The sequence below is a fragment of the Phoenix dactylifera genome, unplaced genomic scaffold, assembly GCF_009389715.1.
Source record: "Phoenix dactylifera cultivar Barhee BC4 unplaced genomic scaffold, palm_55x_up_171113_PBpolish2nd_filt_p 001396F, whole genome shotgun sequence".
NCBI classification, from domain to species: Eukaryota; Viridiplantae; Streptophyta; class Magnoliopsida; order Arecales; family Arecaceae; genus Phoenix; species Phoenix dactylifera.
The window spans coordinates 31,927-57,070 of NW_024068718.1; the positions used below are offsets into that span (position 1 = coordinate 31,927).

General features: G+C 36.4%; 1 protein-coding gene across 1 annotated transcript; it reads right to left on the reverse strand.

Annotated features, from left to right (window-relative positions):
- Positions 1 to 1,366: 1,366 nt before the first annotated feature.
- LOC103713900 (beta-galactosidase 3) lies at positions 1,367 to 23,872 on the reverse strand. Its single transcript, XM_039122201.1, has 19 exons — positions 23,519 to 23,872; positions 23,323 to 23,418; positions 23,101 to 23,213; positions 22,939 to 23,005; positions 22,713 to 22,805; positions 22,196 to 22,339; positions 21,436 to 21,524; positions 16,770 to 16,875; positions 16,527 to 16,614; positions 16,223 to 16,341; positions 15,432 to 15,596; positions 11,965 to 12,173; positions 11,357 to 11,466; positions 9,168 to 9,277; positions 6,550 to 6,654; positions 3,817 to 3,927; positions 3,275 to 3,486; positions 2,166 to 2,502; positions 1,367 to 1,757 (listed from the first exon to the last, which is right to left on the reverse strand). The coding sequence occupies exons 1-19, from the start codon at positions 23,822 to 23,824 to the stop codon at positions 1,644 to 1,646; spliced, it is 2,694 nt and encodes an 897-aa protein (XP_038978129.1). The 5' UTR covers positions 23,825 to 23,872; the 3' UTR covers positions 1,367 to 1,643.
- Positions 23,873 to 25,144: the final 1,272 nt, after the last annotated feature.

Below are 25,144 nucleotides of genomic sequence, written 5' to 3' on the forward strand. Positions count from 1 at the left end.
GGTCTAGGTAGTTTGAAATTCTAAAATCAAATTTTATTATCGAATCATAGTCTTCATAACATTACATGCTCAATTTTTTTCTTTTTTTTAAAAAAAAATTCTAAATTTTAGAATATGTAGTATGAGTGCCCATGCGGGCGTGTGTTTAGTCTCACATCAATTATATGCCAGAAAGATGTTGGATACATATACAGGACTAAGGAACCAAAAAAATTCTTTCCGACTGCTATTTATGACAAATGGTATCAGAGCGGACCCGACCCATAGCCCATGTAGACTAGGGGACATTGTAGTGCGGGCTCATTAAGGCTGACCACGGGTTAATTATAATACTTATGATTAGATTTGAATGAATTTGGACCCTTAGCCTTATGAGGACATTAGTGCTTAAACGAGGGGAGCATGCGAGGACCCGTTCGTATGTTTAAGACTATGAAATCTAGAAAAACCTTCCAGCAAGCCATTTTGGATAAGAATTGGGTTGTGACAGGTTGGGCTTTCTTTCTCATATTTATTTAATAGATATAGGGACGGAAGAGAAGAGATAGTATGAATGTGTTATTGTGATCAAACAAGATTTCTGTTTTACTATTGTAATCCGTGAATTTCCATATATAGGAACTATATTGTCATGCCCCCACCTGCGCGGGGCACGTGCGGCACCTAGTGCCTACGTGGGGGCTATATGAGGGGAGATCACCGAGCTTCCCTGCCAGATATTGTCCGGTTCCGGAGTCCGCACGTGCGCCGCACAGACCCCTCTCCAATTTTATTTTCCACTCAAAACGCGTCTGCAGGATTTGGAAACACCCGCCTCATATACCCAGGCTCTAGAATGAGTCTTTCCGATGTGGGACTATTAGGCCTCACACCCTTCATACAATAGTCATCCTCAGCTCTGATACCAAATGTCACGCTCCCGTCTGCGCTCCCAGTGCCCACATGGGGACCACATGAGAAGGGAATACGGAGCTCTCCTCCCAGATATTGTCCGGTTCTGGAGCCCGCACGCGCGCCGCACGCACCGCTCAAACCTTCCCTAGTTTTGTTTTCTACCCAAAATACGTCTGCAGAATTTAGAGACATCCGTCTCATATGCCCAGGCTCTAGAACAAGTCTTTCCGATGTAGGACTATTGGATCTCATATATATATTAGTTAAGATTTAGGCCAATAAATGCAACCGGAACTCTGATAATTGCAATAATTTATGCTACAGTAGAAATTAAGAATTTTGGAAGGAGCCAGTACAACGGAAAACTATGTTATCGTAATTATAAAATACATAAACAAACGCTTCGGAGATCAAGATACCTACAGATAAAAACACATCAAAATATTGTGCTTGCAAAGCAGGTTGAGCATAGAATATCAGAATTAGAAGACCAAAAATTTTCATTTCTATTTGATGAAAACCAAAATACATCCTTGAATAGCACAGTTATTTTCACACAGATCCAAATGAACTGATCATAGAGAACACTTCAAATACGACACTTTGCTCAAAAGCATCTCTTTCCCTTTCTGAATCAGAAATTAGGGACAAACAATATGGTACTAGTATTTGTGTGTAATAAATTAATGATCCTTGAATGATTTTCATCAATGGAACTGTTGGAAATGTTAACCTTAGACGCCTGCATGCTACCAGCTACATGCTGCTTCAACAGCGAGCATCTTAACCATGCTGGGACATAAATCATTACCGAAGTTGTCTTCAGACAATGACACAGCACACTGACTTTTATGTCGACAGGCCTGCCATAAGAAGATCATGTCATAAGCTCAAAGAAATCATTTAAATAACTGATAACTTTAGATAGTGATATCTACATATAATTAAGAGAAGGCACATGCTTTCAGCACTGCCTTGCAATGCAAGAATCTTCCTTCACTATGAAGTTAGTTGATTTATATAAAGCCTTTTCATGGCAAAAGCATGTAGCTACAAGAATATTTACATCTGTATCTTGCAAGCTTCAATATGCCCCTCCAAGTTTGGCATCTCAACAATTATAAGGTCAAAATATATCTTTAGTGTTACTGCTGAATTTTAAAAAAAATACCATCCAGTACCATGATTAATTTGATTATTAATCCAAACAAAATTAAAAAGAAAAAAAATCATTATCGTTCCGAGATAATTTTTAAAATGATTTATAATACCTTTTCAACCACAGAGAAGGAGTTGGGATAATGACAGCTTCCTTGGCGGTAGGATCTGCATGTTCCACTTGGATTTCCAAAGCTGGCAAATGTAATGGAGGAAATAAGCATGCCCTCAGGACACTTCAAATGCACTGCTGCCTTATCTCCATTATTGCTTCTGATGCTCTGATCCCAAGATTCCAAGTCCATGGAAGGATAGTCTGTCGATACAAATCCACAGAGACCTATCACTCGTCTTCTTGAAAAAGTAATCTTAGTGGGATCTCCACCTTTCTCCTCAAATATCACCAGAATATTCCCTGATGGTTGAAACCAGGACCTGGGGACATGATACCTGGCCAAAGAAGAAACCAGGATTACGGATGCTTGCAAGATGATGTACATGAGTGTTCAAAAAAAAAAAGAGCATCTATAAGTCTTCTCATTAAATTAAGCACAATAAACACAAATTACTTGGTGACGTGATGCGGTAGATTGAGGAAAAGACATAAAATTAAAGGCTTTTTCCAATGTCTTTTAAAGCTATGCAAGCAGTAGCAAGTTTACCAAAATAAAGATCTGACCTAAGAAACATTCTAAAATTCGAGCAACTTCTTTTCAAAATGAAATCTATGGTCGAGTAAGAAGCAACCAGCATTTTGTTTCTCCATTTTATAGAACCAGGTAAACAGTTAAAATATGCACTACATCAGCAGATACATGTCCTACATAAATTGCTGATTATTTTAACTACAGACAATTTATAAATATTCATCAGAAATTTGGGCGCTTGCCAGCATGGTCAGAAATGAAAATGGAATTATTATGAGAAACAGAAACAATTTTTTCCATTATGATGATAAAATTTTTTAGGTTGATTATTAAAAAAATGAGTAACATGTTTTCATTTAAATTATATAGCTACTTCAGACATAGAAATGATTCCAGTTCTATTTCTTTCTTTTTCTTCTTTTGCTGTAACAGGTTTTTGTTTTCTAATGAAGTGGGTTTTCTTCCATTAAAAACATTTGATGGACCTTGTTAATTATTATAAGCTAACTTCATTCTTCTATCAAAAAGAAAGCTAATGTCAGTCAGTTTTTCTTTTGTAATTTTACTTAGATTACCATCTCTGAGTTGGCTCTCCACATCCTGTTCTGCATTTGTCTGGGAAAAATTTGCCTCTGTAATTACAACTAGGAGCACATTCATCATGTATGGAGCTTGTCACGGGCCAGTATCTTCCAATGGCTTTTCCATTTAGCCAAGCTTGGCCTTTTCCCATAAATTGCATGTCCAGCCCAACAGGCTCATTTCCTTCTGGAGGATCCACAACTACCTGCAAAACATTAAGATAGAGAATCAACTACTCTAAAACATAGCCAATTACAAAGGGGATGAAATAATTACTCTAAAACATGGCCAACTACAAAGCTTCAGCATGTCAAAAGCATTTTTATTTTCTGAATATATGATTATGACAAAATGAAATATCAAACAAACTACTATATTGCAACCTGATGTAACAATAAAACCTGTCATTCTCGTCCCAACCAATTTACTTCTGATAAAATCCTTTTGTTCAAGACTACTGGTCTCAAACTGTTACCAATTTAACCTTTAAGACATCAAAGTAATCAATAAAGATAAGAAATGGCAAACAAGGTACCTTGTACCATGTCAAAGGTTGATTCCTTGGAGGGTCTGATTTTGGCATCCACTTCACATCATTTTTACCATCTGCCTTGAATATATTTTGCTGCTCCCCTTCTAACCCAATCTACAAAGAGGCAAAGAAAAAACACAGATAAGAACTAGACTTCCTGCAATGGTTACTAAATAACACTGTTGACAGCAATGAACAAGAGATAATTAAATACGAAGGGTATTTCAACTTCGAAAGAACTTGAGACATGAAAACTGATGTAGCTATTTGCCTGTTGTTGTTCACACTAATAACCTTATTGTGATCATGTAATATATGTGCATCAAAAAAAAAAAAAAACTGAAGTATACATGGTGCTTATAAAAATCCTCATAGAGCTAGAGACCAAGAGTGAACTTGTGAAATCTCCCTGATAGAAGAACTTCTCGATGACAGTATTCTTTATGTTCTATGAGCTGAAGAATACATTGCTAATAGCCTACCTAAGATGAGGAACAACACAAAATAGAAACCTCTGCAATGCACAGTATAAGATACAAAGAAAAGTAGAGCTCAAGTTTTCATAAAATTATATGAAATTAGAAATAGCTTGAGGAACTGACATGGGACATCAAATAATGCAATTACTTTTAATGGAGGTGATGCACTAATGATTACAACTGTAATAGAAAATGGATCCTTTGATATGAAATACACACAATAAAATGAACTCTGATGTATTTGCATAGACAAACTAATATTTCACAGATAATACAATAATGTAAATATTCTCCATGATTCTATCACCATCAAGGAACTCATGTTGAACTGAAAATGCAAGCTCATCAAGAATTCAGTCTTTGGATGGAAATCATCTTGCACCTTGGTAGATTAAGAAGAAGAATCTTGATAGCTTTGTTTGACAATGTGGCAATCAGACTCAATATATTTCTTCTGCTCATTCAAATATCAAATTCTATGCTATCTGGATTGCATCACAGTATTTGCAGTATGAGTGGAGTAAAAGTTATGAATGCAACAATAAAGTTGTAATGTACAGGTTTCCTTTCTGAGCTTATGTTATTTATAGGTTTTGCTGAAAAGCACGTCACAAAAATTATAACATTCACTACATACATTTTGCTATATTAAAGCATGATATGTTGTATTTCAAATCGTCCTTACAAAGCATACTTTATGCATCATTTTTCCCACATATACTGACAAGACATGTCGCTTACAAGGTATGTACAAAAAACTTAGGGGATTGTAGATGTATCATGCAACAGTCACCATGTGCCCTATCACATTTCTGTCATCATGTTTATATCATGTCCTTAATTACAGGAGGCTTGACCTAATTCATCCAGGGAAAATATTTAAGATGGAATAAGGTCTATGACACTCGGTCATAAAGTAGATCTAATTAAATCCTACCATCTCTTTTCTAGATCGGAAAGGAAATTTTGAGATATTAATGCCAGGCTGCAGACTTTTTACTTGCATATAACAACCACATTTTTTGTTAGTTTTCTACAACACCTCATATAAGGAAAAGAAAACTCTGCTATCTTGGCGCACATATTTTCTGTAGTAGGTTAGTTCTTGTTCATAAAACATGCAAGAGTAGAGAAAACCATAGCATTTACAATCAGTGCAGTGCCCATTCAGGTACAGATGAGAGAAGTCAGCTGAAACACACAGGTGGGACAATATACAGGTGACAAATGGAGATCTGTTTAGTTTGCAAAATGTGTATAATCAGACTTCCTGTAAAAATTGAATCAGACGCGGTTACTATGTGGTTAGTGGCGGGAGCATTAGTTAAAGCTGTTAAGCTTGAAATACATTGTTGACTCATTCCCTATCAGCTTAAGCTTTTGGAATAAATTGGTTTTGCAACAAAACAGAAGAATGATTTAAGAATTTTTCTGGGGCAGACTTTGAGACTAACCAGATTATGTTAATTTATTGTAATGACGTCCATATCATTTAAGAGGTCTAGTGGTGTTGTAAATGCTCTAACTATGGGTGGGTCAATCAGTTACTTTAATGAAAGTATTTTTGGTTGTATTTTGAATCATTATCCTTCTTTTTTGTATTTTCCAAAAAAATCATATTCTAGTCTACTTAATTTTCATACCATCAGAGAATAATTACTTGAAAAATCATAAGTCCTTGTTATTGAGTCTAGAAAGATCTCACAGTTTAAAGTTTGATCCATAGTGAATCGATTGACCAATTGGAAAATATAATAAGTAATTGATCATTACTTCACTCTTGAAGGAAACAAATAGTAAAGTATGGAATCCATACTCTGTCTAGTTCTCTAAAGACCATAACACTTCCCAGCCTTCCAAATATTCAGACTATATTTCACTATGCTTCTAGGAAGTTTCAACTAGTATGATAGCCTTATGTTATCCAGAAGCAGAGCAGAATATAAGCATGCCTGAAAACAGGGAAAAAAAAATACAAGATATTGCCACAATGAAATAGTCATTTCATAAGAGACTATTTTCTTTTCCATCAATAGTAGCAAAATTTTATATGATATTGATTCATCTCTCTTAGAGAAATAAAAAGTAAAAGAAAAAAGTCTTCTATCATAGAGACAGACAAGCCATTCCATATATTACAAATTATTTAGCATTGCACTTAACAGAAGACTAACAATATCTTCTTAGAAAGACAGGTCAAAGAACCATAAATCCACTGGACTTTGAAACTCAGAAAAAGGTCATATTTAAAGGTTACCTTATATATCCACGTATTTGAGGACAAGTCAATGGTCCCATTATTCAACCTGATTTTAACACTGGTCAATCCTGCTCCCACCCATTCATAAAATGGTCCTGCATTCTTAAGAACAAGAGAACAAGAAAATCCTCAGGAAACTTATAAAACATTCAATCAGGAGGATATAGATCAATTTCATTTGGAAGAATCAAAGTGTATCAATAAGATGGTAAGCTATTTTATATTGTCCTTATAAAAAACCGAAATTCTGAGACTTAAATTCAGAAATATTTATCCTTTGTTTTGAGAAATGGTGGAGACAGGCTCCACCATACTTCATTAATGAAGGTTGCCATAAATACCTATCTTAATATTGAGGAGTTCAACAAAAAAAATCCTATCGCTATGCAAAAAATGATAATATAGATTTTAATTTCTACTGTTGCTCTCTATGGTATTAAGGCACAAAATATTATATGATATGCAACATGAAAAGATGGTGTCTACTTCTTCAATACAAATGATGATGCTTCTCTAATCTTAGAGGGAATCAGAAGTCTTTATGTCCTGAAATTTTCGGCATAGAGGGAAGGCATAGTTTTTATGCTGTCTGGAAATTCATCTGATGTGATATAGTGGAGTCAAAACATTGGAAGATGATACTGCACCGATATTAGCTGGACTCAGAAACCATATGCACATATGAAAATATAACAGCCATAAACCTTGATGTTAAACTCTTGATCAGTCATAAATCATGATAAGGCATCTTCATTATCTTTACATCTTCCACAAGAAATAGTTGCAGTCACTTAGTTATAGGTGTCTGCCCAGTGGATAGACATGATTAGTTTTTTAACCACGTGGCTCCTTTTTTCAAAAACTTAAAAGAAAAAGGAGCATGATGTTCTGCTCAAGTTCTTCACTATCAACTTGCACATATTTTATAGAAAGATTAGTAGCATATGGGCTTGAAATTAGTAAGTTTACCGCACTGCCCTCTGCATCTTTTTTTTTCTTCTTTCTTTTAGGGTCTGTTTGGATATTCTTGTAGGAATCGAGCTTATTAGCCTGCCTAACTTGCAGCCTTCTAAGGGCTTGTCCAAGTCCTAGCATAAGTCCCAGTTTGTGGGCCTGTTGGGTTGTTAGGTTAATATGGACCATACCCAAATAGGCTACCCAGTCCACGAATCCAGAAGGAAATGCACCCTAACCCTACTGGGTTTCCCAAATAGGCCCTCATATGCATATGGATCCTATCTTATAATTCCTTACTATGACATTTTATTCTTAAAATACAAGTCTTTTGCAACCATGCAACTATCTATCTATATTTAATATATTCGATACATAAACACACACACACATACACGCACACACACACACATATATATATATAGGAACCTATATACGTGCAATGCACATTTAAGAAAGAATAATAAATAAAATAAGAATATGATTATAAGCAATTAAATTGCATTAAATAAAACATAAATATAAGATAAAAATAATAAATTGGATGTATAAATTAACAATAGGAGAAAGTTGGGAACATGGATTCGGTGGATCAGACACAAGTGTTCTCAAAACATTTTAAGTTTGAAATAAGTAGGGGAGCAGCTAGGATTCGAGAGAGAGTATTCTCAAATTGTTCAAATTTAAAACCGGTGGGAGAATCAGTTGGATTGGAGAGAGCAATTAATGTAGTTAAAAATATTAAAGATATAAAATAAAAATACATTTTTTTATATATTTACTGAAAGTGTCATTGATAACATGATTTTTGGATAATAATTTTTCAAAAAAGTAAGGACATTTTTATCAGTAAAATATGAAAAAATCTTTCAGTATATTACTCTCTCATTCTATAATATGGTATAGATATAATTCCAACATTTTCTCCTTGAGTTGCAATGATTTGAAGATGAATATTACTATCACCAAATACCACTTCCAATTTTAGCAGGATCGAGAAACATTTCCCAACTCCAGAATGTCATTAAGGAGAGGCACCCATTAAGATAATATATCAATCTATATAGCCTATGAGAAGATGGAGCTTACTGCATGAATGCAGATGATAATACTGCAAAAAATTTGGCAAAGTCCAGAAGCCTGTCTTTAAGAATGATGACGCCAAAATAGCTACCTTCAGAACACCACTCTCATACCTCATTGCTGGCACATGAGCCCATATGGGATAGAGTTAATGAAACATATCTTGATAGCTGACGTTGCAGTAGAATGTGCATGTTTGGGTGTTGTCAGGGGACATTTGTTACTTAATTACAATTGTATGGGCACAGTAGATCGAAGTTTCTCCTCGGAAAACAAAACAGCATGGGAGTAACATTATATAAAAGGATACTCCATGCAATAGTAAGAAATCAATGAAGAAAGAAATAAATCTTCATAACAGCAAAATTATGCTTTAAAACTAAAAACTTTAAATTAAAAGGTAGATTAGCCCAATGTCGAGAAATAACTGAAACAACCTGTAATATGTATGAGTCAACAGCTGAGAAAAGAATAATATTGTGTCTACATTTTCACTAGATTTATACTTGTTAATTCTAAATGATCATGATAGAAATTATAAAGATCAACACCAGAAAGACCTAACAAAAGCTGCTTACTTGTAAGCCAACAGTCATGCTCAACAGAGCAATTTCATTCTTTCCTGCCCTCAAGGAAATGGGAGTCTGAAGCTTGAAAGTTGAATCTGAGCCATTTCCAGATGCACTGGCTGTAAGATAAAGTGACAGAACATGTAAGCCCACTAAATTGAGTTGGCATGTATGCAAAAGATAGCATTATGTAGAACATATGCTACAGCTTTTCTCATTTGAGTTTGTATATATGCAAAAGATAGTATTATCTAGAATATATCCTACAGCTTTTCGTAATGGTACACTGGGTGTACTTACACAAGTACTAAATTACTCTCATTGCTTAGGGGCATGTAATCCAAGAGGACACACATGGTAACTATGTACGAGAGTCATACAAAAAATCAGAGTTTGCGACCATCTGCCACTTTCTTCTTGATATAATGGTACTTCAGGATTTATAAGTATGGAAAACAGCAAGATGGACCATATATCACCATAAAGACATTGTACAAAAAAGAAAAGAAAATTAACACTTCAACATCAAATGACCATCTTTTATTGAATCGTTATATGGCAATTAACATTTCGTAGATCATGCATCTAATGAATAGAACAACTTGCCGGACCACCTAAAGGAAATTGCCATTTCTCTGAATAGTCATATTGCATGGAGTTCGATTACTTTATTTTTGAGATTCTGAATACTTCAACAATGTGTATTGTTGTTCATTGATTATCTCAGCCTGCAAATATCAGATCCTAGTCTATAGTAATAGAGAAAAGATTATATATGGACCAGGGACTGGTATGTCTATATTTCTGTTCCTATTCAGTAGAATTAGATTCGATTATGAATATTAAAAGGATAATAAAATACACACATATGTATGCATGCATATGTATGTAATACATGCATATAAACATTTAAACACGAACAAAAATATAAATATTTAAAATTTTGAATTTTATAGAGCTAAATGGGCCAGTCAGGGCTAGGCCTTATATTTTTTGGGAGGCCATGGCTGCTTCAACTTGTAGCTGGGGTATGTTACTTGTCATGTGGGTTGTTTTTGGGCTAGGCCTCCCTGTTGGGAAGGGTTGGATTCCCTTATCTCTTTCTTTCCATTTTTTCTTGTTCTCTTCCCTTTCTTTGTCCAATTTTCCTTCTTTTTATCGGATCCATTTCATTTCCAATGAGACGTGTAGTGGTCTTTCCCACTACTTTGCCATTATAAAAAAAAAAAATACATATATGCTTACGCACATGCATGCACACATATAAACATCTACAAGTTGAAAACTGGGCCTGTCTCCCCTTCACCTATGAGGAAATCTAAATTAATGATTCCAAGGCCCAGGTCAACTGCTGCACTTAACAACTTGGATGATGAAAGATGCCACATGATCCAAACGTCATGCATAAAGCATGAGGTGCAAAAGAAATGTCCAATCTTTTACCCATAACATCGAAAGCACTTGGCCAAGCTATATCTTAAATCTACGTAATGATAACCAGAAGAACATGAGACATTTCATGGCATAAGCGAGTATGGGCTTTTAAATAGCTGTTAAGGTGAAGGATTATCATGTACTTCTATGACATGAAGCAACAAACTTTAATTTATTTTAGAAAATCTTTTCTCTCTACAATGATACTTTATACATTTACTTCACATAACTTCTAAAGACATTTAGATGTGGTGGAAGTAAGGGCGACAAGAGGCTCACAAGCTGGTTATATCACATGGAAGGTCGCCTATGATGAGTAACATGCATGAAGATTTTGATGACATTACTTTAAAAGACCAAATGTAATTCAAATTGTTACATCAAAAACAAGAAAAAAGGTTTTAAAATAATTTTATGATTTTTCCCCTAATCATAGTTAATTTTCAATAAGTAAATACCTTCAATTACAGAATGCAACAAACACAAGTTTGTCAACACTTGTAAAACAAGTTGATACAATAATGCACTCCTTTGAATCAGAAAAGAAACACATCTCACTTGAACAAAAAAGTAATAATATCAAACCTCATGAAATACCAACCAATGAGCAATATACTAACAAAAGTTCGGCACATGATATAATAGAAGCCAAACACAAGTACTAGAATCCATTGCCTCCATGCAAAACTATTGTCGCTGAATTTTGATTTTAGGTATCATATATGAATAAATTTCACGCATTAGATTCTGTCATGATTGATCACCTTGAAGCTCCTGATTGACAAAAGCATGGACAGCATGGCCTTTTGATTCAACCATGAGAATTGGATGGCTCCTGCCACTCAAGTATTCTTCACTTTCATCTACATACAAACTGTGATTTCATAAAATGATTTGAAGCTTGTCAATCAACTTATATGGATGTACTAATTTTTCATGTGCTGATATATAAGTGTTGTAAAGTTAAGTGGTAAATTTGTGTTAAGAATAAAGAACAAGGAAGAATTTAAAACAAGATGCAGGTTTATGCAAGCGCCTGACAGGTGTAAAGGAAGATTTGTTTATATGTAGAGCTATACAAAGAAAGGAATTTCTTTTTTCTTTCTGCTTTTCTGCATTGATAACATATATGGATCAGGCAAACAGCATAAAACTGAAAGTGGCAGCAACCAAGTAAATCTAGAGTTTTGCAATCATATGAAGAATTAATCATCATGGCATGTAATCAAACCCTCAAACATAAATATCAATTTTCTGTGCATTGCATATCTTTGATGCTATTCAAGTGTATTCTGCAAACTATAATTTAACAGGATGATCCACTGACAGGTAAAATATTTAACAAGATATGGGATAAGTTAGTGCGACTGACCTTGTAGTGTACCAAAGATAATCGGTGGAATCTTTTGTGGTGTTAATATGATCTACAAATCCCTTTCTGACAAAGTCAGATTCTCCCCAAATCCCAGCCTTCTCCATGAAGATGTTCCACTGGAGATCTCCTGAACTTTTCTTTGGAGAAATTATTAATGCTTGCAAATTCTCTGGTACCATGTCTACTATAAAAGTTTGAGATCGAACCTGGAGAAAGTGATCTCCAGTTAGGACTGTAAGCAAAAGGCATGCAAAAAGACAATTACTGAATTATTCACAACAGAAAACATGACTTGTCTCACATTAATTTTTTTCTTAGAAAAAATGATACATGTGATAGTTGCCGAGCAAACATAGGTGGATTTTAGCAATTTCTAGAAAAAAACAAACAACATTTGGTACAAAGTACAAACAACATGCATAAAACAAAAATACTCTTTTCATCTTGCTGTTATGTATTTTTTGAAGATAATAAAAAATGTACATGCAAATGCACATGTATAAGGAAAAGATATAATCAACTTTGTTGGCTTCCCTATTCAAATTCTCCTAAAAAGAGAAAAAAATACTTACCTATTCAAATTTATCAAATAACTTCACTCCATTTCTTCACAGAAAGAAATTAGTATATTACTTTGGACAACCACATTGCAACTATAGTGATCCATATTCCATAAAACTAATAACAACTTGAAATTGTATGTGAATGGATGACAGATTCTGTGGGTTGTGGGTAAATGTGGTAAGGAAAGAACTTACATGACAATATCAGGAAAGGGACTATAATGGTAGAATCTTGTAGGTTGACATAGGCACCTATCTAGAGAAGATGGGATAAAGAGAGAGAAAGAGAGAGAGTGTGTGTAAAATTATTTTAAACTTGATTTTTGTGGTTGGACTTCAATCCAGACATTTATCTATTCCTTATTTATTTCAAGCAAATTAGCAAAGAGATGCCATCCAGTAAGTTTAACTTAATAAAACTTAGTAATCTTTTTTGTTAAAGAAAAATGATATTACTGACTTATCAAGATCATAATAATTCTATCATAACCAAGGTTCGTTATCTCGATACCGGATCCCATACTGGTGCCATACTAGCACAGTGTCGGTATGGTATGATACGAAATTTTTTGGTGTATCGAATGTCGGTACGCCATCCGTACCGAATACCAATACCTAACCGGTACAATACGGTACGCCCCATATCGGATGTTCGGGCCGGTACGGCATACCATAATCATAACACATCAGTTGGACTTCAATACCATTACATCTCTATTAATCTAGTTATATTAGTTGACTATTCATCTTTAAAGGAATGATGACACAAGACTTGGAGTTCAAAAGGCTCCATAAAGTGCAGCACCAAGCACCCAATAAACCAAAAAACTTTTATTCACACTCTGAAACAATTAAAAGATTTAAAATCTAACAATGAATTATTAGAACCAGGGTTGGCCGTACTGCCCTGAACTACCTAGTTCGGGGTGTTCCAAACCAAACCGACAGAGAATCGGGATGGTTTGCCCTATCAACTCAGTAAACAAGCCGAGATATTCTTCTCTACAAGCCGATTCTTTTCTTCAAAGCCCAGTTCATCGTATGCATAATACTGATGATTCTTTTCTTTAAAATCTGGTTCGAGCCCTTTCATAAAACAACACCCCCCCAACCCCCCGGGTCACAATCGTCCCCCACCCCCACCATCCCCCCCCCACCCTCCTAAGCTCGCGATGAAGTCCCCCCCCCCCAACGTCACTCAATCATCCCCTCACCCCCCACTCGATCATCGCCAACAAGCATTCCCTCTTAGCATTAGGGTTTCCCTCGGCCCTCCCTTTTCCACCCTCTCCCGCTCCCTCTTTCTCTCGCCTCCCCAATAATGACGATGGGTGCTTTCGAGTCCTCTCTCCCCTAGCCTCTCTCTGCCTCCTCCCTCACCCTCCCTCCCTCCCTCCCTCCCTCCCTCGTCCTCTCCCTCCCTCTCTGTCTTTCTCTCTCTTTTCCTCTCTCTTTCCTCTCCCCCTCTCTCTCCATACCGTGTCGAACTAGTTACCGACCGGTACGACCTCTAGTACAATTCGGCAAACCTTGATTAGAACCATCCCTTTCCTTTAAACTCCCCTTCTATATTCAAAACCCATGAATATATAAATGTGCAAAAACAATATACATCCCAAGAATATATAAGATTGATAGTTCTGAAAACACAAGGTTTTAATATCTTAAACAGGCAAATAACAGTGCGCCAGTGAATTGATATACATATATCGAATGTATTCCATGGAAATTATTTCACTTTTGGGACCACAATTGTCATTGCTTCCATATTTATTTAAAATATTCAGCATGATACATGAACCAGCACAGTAAAGATGCCATATCTTAGGTCAAGATTCACAAGTGTTAGTGGTGTTCCTGTACCTCTGTATCTCCAAGAACTGGTTGGTATGTAATCATGCATTATGATCCAAGCCCAAGTTAATTGGAAGCTTATTTATTGTGATGTTTTCTTTTATTAATAGTGAAATGTATTTTTTTTTTATGAATTTTTGATATGGAATGTTGCATATTGTTTACGCTTGCTAGCATGAAGCATCTGCAAATGCATGCAATGTTTTGCATAACTGTGTAGATAGTTCAGATTAGAAAAATCACAAAACTTCTCATTCAACACCAATATATGCACTCTTTGTTATTAGACAGCAATAATTAGCATTTCTACTTAGAGGGGAAAAAGGAGTGTCACATAAATGAAGTGCACTGCCTTTATCAGTTTGCTGAAAGAAAAAAATATATCATCTTCCTTTGCACAACCACAGGTGGTACCAGCCGTGGCCCAGATTTGGCTTTATATATAGTGCAGATGAGCATCAATGGCCTAAGATGATGTCTCATATATGATTAATGCATTAAAACAATAGTCTTCTTTAAATGATTCAGAGATGGTTTCCTGTAACTCATTAAATGTTAACTAATCAATTGATGTCAAAGGCTTACACTTAACACCACCCTTCATATGTAGCCCAGGTCAAGCACATGGAGGAACAAACGAGCCAAAACAATGACTGCAATGAGTCAAAACAATAACCAGTCTAATTAAATAGAAAATTAGCATCAAGGGTATTCGAACTCATGACCTCCAGCAAACTTTTAGCTTTGATGCCATGTTAACTAACCTATTGAAACCAAAGGCTTGAGCTTATAAGGAATGAGTCAACAATTTATATCAGGCATAATATTAAACACTTAAAATAGTCACGTCATTTAGCTATCTCTGTGTCTCCATCCCATTGTTCCATCTCAGAACTACTTAGAACAAGACACCTGAATGTGTTCTACAATTTCCTTACATATGCCTCCATTAATACCTCAATGCAATATCTAGTACCTTTTTACATGACAGTATTTGTTTACAATACAAAAAATGACAAGGAGAAGAATATGGAAAAGTAGAAACACCTTGGCTGTATTAAATGCCACGTTCTTGCAATCTGGCAGAATACTAACTGACCAAGCTGGAACATTATATGATTTGTTCTGAAAAATGATCCATCTATCATTTTCTTCATCCATATTAGCAATGAATGCAACACATCCTCCTGAGGGATCTGAATAAACATTAACCTGCACAAATAAAATGGCCACAATTTTAACTAAATGAGGGACAAAAAGCTAAAAAATTCTGACCAAGAGGATATTAAAATATTTGAAGCATATCATCAAGGGCCCAGTTAACCTAAGGAGATGAAAGAAAAAACAAATTGTTAATCATTGCATCACTGAAATAAATGTTCAAAACAACAACAGCATGCTACAAATACAGGAATACTTGGCAATCTTGTGTCTAACGTAGACCAACTTCCACATCATAACATATACAATTTCTGATATATTATTTAAGGAAAGATACTAAAAACAAAATACTAGAAATTTTTTGAAGAAGCTAGATAGAGTTCTACAAAATCATGGGGAATGGACAAATGCCAGTCACCACTAAGTTGCCTTATTTTTGATATGGCACATTGGTTTTCTTCCTGATTAGATGTCACTGATTAGAAAATGTGGACACTATAAACTGGAGTTCAAGATATACTTGTATCCAGTAATTATTATAGTCTAATTCAGTATCTTTCCATAAATTGAAAATATCAGGTATAAATAACCTACACAGTATAAATTTTTGCTCAAGTATATAATGTACTTAGAATCTATCTTAAGGACATGATACAAGGATTGAGATAGTACTTCACCTCTTGGAGAGGACCAAGGACTTGAAGCATTTGCTCACCATGAAGCAGAGCATGCTCACATAACTTTATAGCTTTATGAAGTTCCTTCAGGTGTGCCCATTTTGGAAGCCTCACCAACCCTGAAAGCTCATTCTAACTTATTTCAGATGGGAAAAAATGGGAACAAAATGTCATCAAAATATGATATTTTTATAAAAAGATAGAATCAATATTCAAATTTTCTTCAAAGGAAATTATTTTTCAATTCATGGTATCCAGAAATTGCAGAAAAGGCTCGTCCAAAGGGGTCTAGAAAGCAACACACCATATTCATCAATAGGTGCATCATAATCGTAGCTTGTTGTGATAAATGGTCCCCCAGAAGTGCGGTCAAAGTTTGTTCCACCATGATACTTGAAGAGGAGAATTAGCAAAGGGAGCAGAAGGAACAAAAAAAGAAATTGCAATTCAGAAATAATATAATAAATTAGTATTTATCAATCACTGATAGCATTAAAAAAAATCTGTTATCTCATACATTGGGGTTGCAATTATTGTTAACACATACCATGTAATAATTTAGAAGGCTACCACCTTTCTGGAAAAAACGAGCAACGGAAAATGCAATATCCTCAGCTGGCCTATGAGGATTTCTGGCCCCAAAAGTTTGAAACCTGATATTGGAGATGAGGAAGGAAAACTTCAGATAATAACAAAAACAAGAGCACCAGATCTGAGATAGGATTGGCCTTCGAAAACCTAGTAACAGATATTGTACCCTAATCTTTCATATTGAGATGTAATCACATATAAACTCTCAATATTATATAATAATAAAGAAACTTTTATTAGGAGCAACAAGATAACACTGGCCATACACCAAGAAGTTGATATAAAAGCTATAATTTAGATGTGCCTGCGTTTTGAATCTCTAATGATATTATGAACCATCATTCTAACTGATACAGACAAATCCACTTTAAAAAATATGGTTCTCATTAAAATATAAAATTTCAATTAGGTGTGATTGAGGGAAATTGGTTGTCAGATAGCTAGAATAAGAGGACCAATAAGAAACTAATGCTACTAAGAAAATATGCTTTTTCATTTATCCTCTTTGATGGACATTGTTTGTAAAGCAAAAAAAAAAAAAAAACTGTTTTCAATTGTCATTGAGTATTAGTTGAATAAAGCTAGCCTTCACAGAATTATCCTATAAAAAGGTCATGTGTGAGAAAATGAGGCATAAAAAACCAAAAGCAGAGTTTGGATTCAAAATGGATTCCATAATGAATAGGAAGCATATGTTCCATTCATCAGGGCAAAAGACTCTAACGTGTACAACAAAGAAACTAGAACTGAATCACAACAGTAGCAAACGTACCACAGTACATAATACAAAGAGACACTATGCAAATCTATTTGGACTTTCCTCCACCGTGCCCCCTCCTGTACTTACAGTGGATCACATATAGATTTTGTCAAGGTGGAAAGAGCAATGCTGAGTACGGAACACCATAAGTAAGCTGAGAAGACGAGCACAGTGTGGCACACAAGTAGGTTATCAGTGGGCTTGGCCAACATGGGTTGCCTAGTCAGTGGTGTTACATGTACCAAATTATGGGTGAGAAGTCAAAGGCCACTTCATGTCATAAAGTGTCATAATACATGAAACTGACACACATTTATGAAAACATATGAGGGACAGCATGCACTTGGCATGCACTATGCAAAGCACTAGCATGGCACAACAAAATATACACCACGCAAGTGCCATGGTGCCACAGAGTATGTCAATCCATCTTTTTACCTCTCTCAACTTCACAACTTGTAGGCAAGAATTTAAATGCCAGTCCATCTCAGTGTGACATACCTTAAGCACCTACAGCATAATTATCAACATAATATAGGGGGTGAATATAGGAAGCTGCCTGTAGCAGCATGCATTTACCCATGTAAAAGTGTACCATAGCTTAGTGCAGCATCATGCTACAATACATACGCAAGCTCCAAAATACAACCTAAACTGGTTGTTACATGACATGACTGTCTATCTTTTTGAACAAAAGTTCACAAAAACAAATAGGCCATTCCTCTTGTGAGGATCCGTGCAGGCGTGTGTTTAGTCCCACATCAGTTATTCATTGGGTAGATCTTGGGTACTTATACAGGATCAAGGAACCCAAATAATACCTTCTAGCTAGCCATTTTGGGTAAGCTCCTGGGTTGTTACAAATGGTATCAGAGCGAATCCAACCCATAACCTATGTGGACTAGGAGACACTGCAACACGGATCTATTAGGGCTGACCACGGGCCGATCATGGTGTTTGTGATTAGATTTGAATGGATTTGAACCCTTAGCCTATATGAGGACCCGTGCAGGCGTGTGTTTAGTCCTACATCAGTATTCGCTGGGTAGATCTTGGGTACTTATATACGATCAAGAAACCCAAATAATACTTTCCAGCTAGCCATTTTGGATGAGCTCCTGGGTTGTTACAAAAGGTATTAGAGCGGACCTGGCTTATAACCTATGTAGACTAGGGGATATTGCAGTACGGATCCATTAAGGCTGACCACGCGCTGATCATGGTGTTTGTGATTAGATCTGAATGGATTTGAACCCTTAGCCTGACGAGGACGTCAGGGCTTGAACGGGGGAAGTATGTGAGGACCCGTGCGAGCGTGTGTTTAGTCCCACATCGGTTATTCGCTGGATAGATCTTGGGTACTTATACAAGATCAAGAAATCCAAATAATATCTTCTGGCTAGCCATTTTAGGTGAGCTCCTGGGTCGTTACACCCATACCCTCCCAAACAGAAAGTTGGTTGACCCTGCATAGGACAAACAACAATGGAACAAGGAATGATAAGTTAAGACCTAGTTACTCCAAATAGCACTTACAATCATCCAAGCAAACCTTGGATGAAAGGATCCGTGTAAGAGAAAAGTGCCAGTCAAGCATGCAAGGGATGTCAAATCAGCAATATAATTCAATTTCAAAAGCAAATACAAATTATGACTATACGATATTGCAAATCAAAAGGTAGCAGCTAAGGTTATCCATCTAAAACAACGTCTAGGTCTATTTTGGTAGATTAAATAACATCATGAATGGTCATTATGTCTGTGCTACAGAAAAGAATTGTATGCCCATGAATCATACCATAAAGGAAAAAAGGACGATGGTTTTATTTTTATAGTTTATTTAACCAAAAAGTGTAACACTTGGATATGGCATCAGAAGTAAAGCTATTGTTGACTTAAAATCTACTTATTAGCCATAAAATTAAAAGTAATAATACATAAATATGCATCTGAGCACAAAAATATATGTACTCAAAGGGAAGCTTATATTAGGGATCCAAGGAGAGTCAGAGACAGCTTAAGAAAGGAGAAAGAAACTGCAGAATTGACAATGAATTTCACCTAAATAGTTCCTCAACGTATCAAAGTGAAGATAAACAGTAAGTCTTCCCCTGTTTATTTCCATAGACAAGCGCCTATGGTGGCCATCCGCCACATCTTAAAAAGTAACCTCCCTTCTTACTAATTAGTGAATAAATTATTAAAATACTAAAAATATTATATTAAATAGTGATTTTCATTGTGTTTTAACTAAAATAACTATTGCTTAGAATTGAATAAAGAGGGAAAAAGCAATCATAGAATGGGAATAAATTGAACATATTTGAACGGGATCATGGTTGTGCTAGCTACGTACAAGCATTTTCACTCTTGATTTTGCCCCGATATAGATATATAAGCAAACGAGGGCATGCACTGATGACACCATAAGGTTGCTCCACTGTGACCTGGGTGTCACGAGTTCAAATTATAGAAATAGCTTCTCTGTATATGAGGTAATGTTGTGCATACCTAACCCTCCCAGACCCTATAGTTGCAAGATCCTCGTGCACGCCCCTTTTTATAAAAATATAAGTAAAATTGGATGTATGAGCAAGTTTAGAAGGGAAAGTCAAAGATTCTTTTCACAAATGGTTAAAGAATGCTATTCATGAACAAGCATACTTACATGGGTTAATGATGCTAATAATTACATCAAAATTTTGCTCTTATATGGAACCAATATAATCAACTAGAAATAAGAAAACCACGTTTCTTCTGGATCTTGAAGCCTACGAAGACTTAAGTCTTATTAACAAATTTGAAAGCCAAAATGTATGACCAACCAAACCTACATGTTGTTGCTTCACACTCCTTGTCCCTGATACCTAGATTGCCCTTTTTTTTTGGTAAATCGGCATCTCACTAGGTATTGTGAATATACCCTGAAGCATCAAAATACAAAATACGGGCTAAGCGCTGCGGAATGGGGGTGTCTCCCTCCCATAAGAAGGCCCCAGTATGATATGCTGCAAAGGAGGCGACCCAGTCTGCCGCCCTGTTCGCCTCTCGTAATACATGTGTAACCCCAAATGAGTCGAGGCCCTTCAAGAGGTGACCAATATCCCAGACAAGTGGGTGTAGCTCTGATCTAGATTGCCCTTTAAGGAACCTTGCCTGTCACTATCTTGGTTATGGCACCAAAACTGAGTTCCACCATGTAGTTCTTATAAATATTAAGTGCAAAGTAGCCCTAGTAGGAAGTCCAACCTTATGTCTGACATCTGCGTCATTTTTTTTTCTGTTGAAGGAAAATTAGTGGCCTGCTCATTTGATCCCTAACAACATGTTAATTGGTGGCAACCTGATCAACCTATGTTGATAAGTCACCCCTTAGAGGAACCCTAGCTATATAGCCTATCTTACATAAAAATAAGAGTATTACCTTATAGTCATACCTACTTTCCAGGTTATCTTGGACAGAAGTTATGACCCTAGATGAAAATGGCAAAAGCTGCCTGTCTCCAAAGGTGATTCTTACTCACAAAACCAAGTCAGTTCATCTATGCTGCTATGCAATTAATCTAAAAGTTCAAATTGTACATTCTGGTCATGTTTATTTTTAATAAATTTGTATTGTTTAACAAACTTGTATACAATCAAATTCAAGCTCATTCATAAAAGAATAATTACAAAATAATGTAAAGCATAATAATTATTTTTATGTTGCCAAGATGACTCCGGAATAAGCTTATGAGCAGAACAATTTTGAACTCTAAACTAACAAAATATGATTTATAACAACAGGGTGGACTTCTACCTTTTTCTGTCAAAAAAAAAGAGATTAATTAGAAGAACAATAATTCCAGATACATATAATTACCATCCCGGCCAATTCTCTGTCCAAATTTTTGGCTTGTTTGGGGAATTTGGTGTGAACTGATCACAGTAAAATGAATTACATGTATTGATCTGCAAGAAATATGAAATTTAAAACGTTAAGATCAATGCAATATAGATAACATAGTGAACATTCAACCAAATAAGCATGTAGGAAAACTCACACATATGAAAGGATGCAATTTTAGCATGCAAGCACACAGCCATGCAGACAAAATAAATGCATATATAAATGGTTAAAAGCCATAAATTTTATAAGTTTATTTTTGTGAAAGGAAGCATGGGATTTATTAATTTAGCAAGAAAATAACACATTAAAGGGAAAAATAAGAAAATCTCCTAAATGGATTCCCTCAGTATGAACTTATTAAGATCAACATGCACACCTCTTATTATTTATGACAGCCAAGTAGAGTCACGGAAAGGAATGGCCACATGACACAATAATTTGGCACACTTCAGAATATAACAGATACACAGGCAATTTGACCAACCAAGTAACAATTTGACAATCCCTCATTTAACATGATGGAATTATATGACTACACCTCTGTGATGGCCTCACATAGGTCATGCAAGGATAATGACTACATTACACCATTTTCATTTGATATTTGAAATTATTACCTCTGTTTGAATAGAATATGCTTAACAAATAGTGCAAATTAAATAGATAGAACCCTGTTTTTGACATGGAAGCATATTTATACAAAAAATGAAGAATGGTTAAAGGCGCTCCTTACCACTGGATCAGGAGCATCATATTGTTGACACATAATCCAAGGTACACCAGTATTCTGAGAGAGAGCCATACTCGCAGCCCACATTGCATATGGCTTCCCCCCATCTCCATAAACCCTTTCGATGTCCCCATATTCATTTTCAATCTGCAACAAAGAAAACGGATTGGTGACACAAATGACAATTAATATAGAACTTTGATAATCAGAAGAGATGAGCTTAAACAACAGAACTCCACACCAAAATGCAATCTTTTCATGAGGTATAGAACATTTCATATCAACAGTCGAAGCAAAGCATAACCAAGCATGGCGTAGAAGCTCAACATGACAAACTATAGCATTAAATATATCTCTTGATAGCGGAATTAGAATGTCTGTTTAATTGAAGAGTTCATAATACACATTGTGGCTAGACAGGTGGCATTAAGGATCGACAGTAAGCATTCGGAGATTACTATAACAGATACATTAACTAGTTGCTGGACAAAAGGGATACAGATCGCCAGGACATACTCACCTGAGCTAAGATAATGTGGCCGCCCTGTGAAGCGAAGAACTTCTCTCGCTTCATCATATCCACTATATACGTTGTGAAGCTCTTCATATGCCTCTGTACCCAAGAAACGAGGACAATCCCACTTCATCAGGCCCAACCGAAACCAATAAACCCCAAAAATCCCAAAAATGAACAATGAGAAAAAAAAAAAAAGGAAAAAAGACTGCAACTTTATCAATTTGCAAACCTTAAATGGCTCGCTGTTTGTCCGAAAGACAGTCCCGGGCACATAATGCAGCCAAACTGGCACTCCGCTGCAACTCCAAGAAACCATAACTACAACCACTCAATGCAAGCGCAAACTAAAAAGAGGTGGGGCAAAAAAAAAAACAAATAATCCGATACAGACCCAAAATTCCACTCTGCGGCAACAAATGGCCCAATGCGGAGGATCATGTACATCCCGGCATCCCTTACAATGCGCACGAACTTCACCAGGTCGAACCGGTCCTCAAAATAGTACTAATAAAAGAGACAGAAGAAGATAGATCCTCGCTTCCAGCTCCATAAAGAAGAAGAAATGAAGAGGAGAAAGGGATTGGAGGAAGGTTCAAGGAAGAAGGACGCTCACATTGCCTGGAGAGAGCTCGTGGCCGTTCCAGAAGACGTACGTCTCGATCACGTCGGCGCCGCCTTCCTTGGCAGCGGCGACGAGGCCGGGCCACATCTGAAAAGAATCGATCAATCAAGAGCGAGAGAGGAGAAGTTAGAAGAGGGGAAGAAATGGACGGGGACAAAAGGCGCGCGGGGGGAGGGGAGAAGCTCACTGCAGGGACGCTGCGAGGGTAGTGGATGGAGGCGGAGATGAGGAGCTTGCGCTGGCCATCAATAATAAGAGAGCGGCGGTCGTAGGTGACATTGGCCGACGACGCCGTAGAGAAAAACAAGAAGAGCAAGAAGAGAACAGAAGGCAAGGAGGAGAAGAGAGTGGAAATCGCCATTGCTTTGGCTCTGTGGACGGGAGAGTGAGGGGAGACGTCATTATAAGAGTAAAGCGTAGCGAAGTCTGTGACAGCTGCGGAACAGCCAATGTGGTTTGATGATAAACTGCAGGCAGCAGAGTCCGTGCGCATCTCCACGTTGGTGAGCTGTGAATGAGCAGGCGTGATGCTGCAGAGAGAACCATGGGCTCTGCGCCTTTCGGATGGCAACATTTGTCGTGTCGCTGCTTGTGGGGTGTCGGTAGTCCAAGGATGGGGAAAAGAGAAGCAGTGACGTGGAAGGGAACAAGGCTCGTCGCGACACATGGTCGCGGTCGGCGGTGCGCTCGATTCACGAGAAAAAGGGGCCCGATCACCTCGACGATGCTGTTTTGTTTTTTTTAATGTTAACGGATGGATAACACCCATTTTTTTTTTTAAGTTAACAGTGGGTAACATTCAATAAAATTAAAAATTAAAATATCATGAAATAACAGACAAACAAGCTAACCCAAAATATATTTTTTTTATTCAGAAAAGCCAACAAGCCCAAAACTGAGATAGATTAGGCTTTTAGGCTACAGAGCAATGACACTGCGGATTGGATGGGTGCTTATTCTGTGAGCCGGAAAGAAAGAATTACTTAGAATACTTCATAACATGTTATTTTTTAATTTTATTGTATATATCTATACTCGTAATATATAAAATAATAATTTTATCAAAATATAATTATTTTTGTAAAATGCTACACAAAAAATAAAACAATCCAATCTCAGCACCATCTGCCATATAATAAATATCCCTGACTATCAAAGGGACATATTCTTTTAAGCATCTTTAGAATCGACACAATGTAGCGTCACCTTCGTTGCTTGCTTGTTGTTTTATTGGATTTTATTGGATGAGCTTAAAAAAGGCTCATCTTGTTCTGGTGTATGGTTTATTAGATGCTAGATTAGTAGGTTTTAAATTTCGAGATGGTAACAAAGTTTCAGATCAGACACTCGCCAGGCAGCATGTATTTTATTTCGTTCCTTTCTAATATAATATTTAAATCTAAATGCAGGCAATCTATGGGAAGCAAAGTCTTGTAATCATGGTTGTCTGCCATGCAACGGTTATGATTGCAAGGAAAGTTATCTGTGCACATCATGCAGTAGCTATAATAGCACAAATTCTATTCCGGAAAATGGTACGCGGTCATCATAAGTAAACCATCGTATCTGGTGTGAAGATGATTCAAACTTATGACCTCTGATCTTATATTAGTAAACCTCCTCCTATCTGTCCACCACGATCAGCAACCAATGGGCCTAGCCTCTTCAGGACGGCCTATTAGCCCAGAGAAGTTGGGATGCAGCGATCTCACCCTGAACTAAGCATCTTTTTTTACTGTAGTGAGTTAGCGACAGAGTTAGAAAAAATCAATTTTTTGTTGATTCCATCATATATGATTGAGTTGTGAAAACA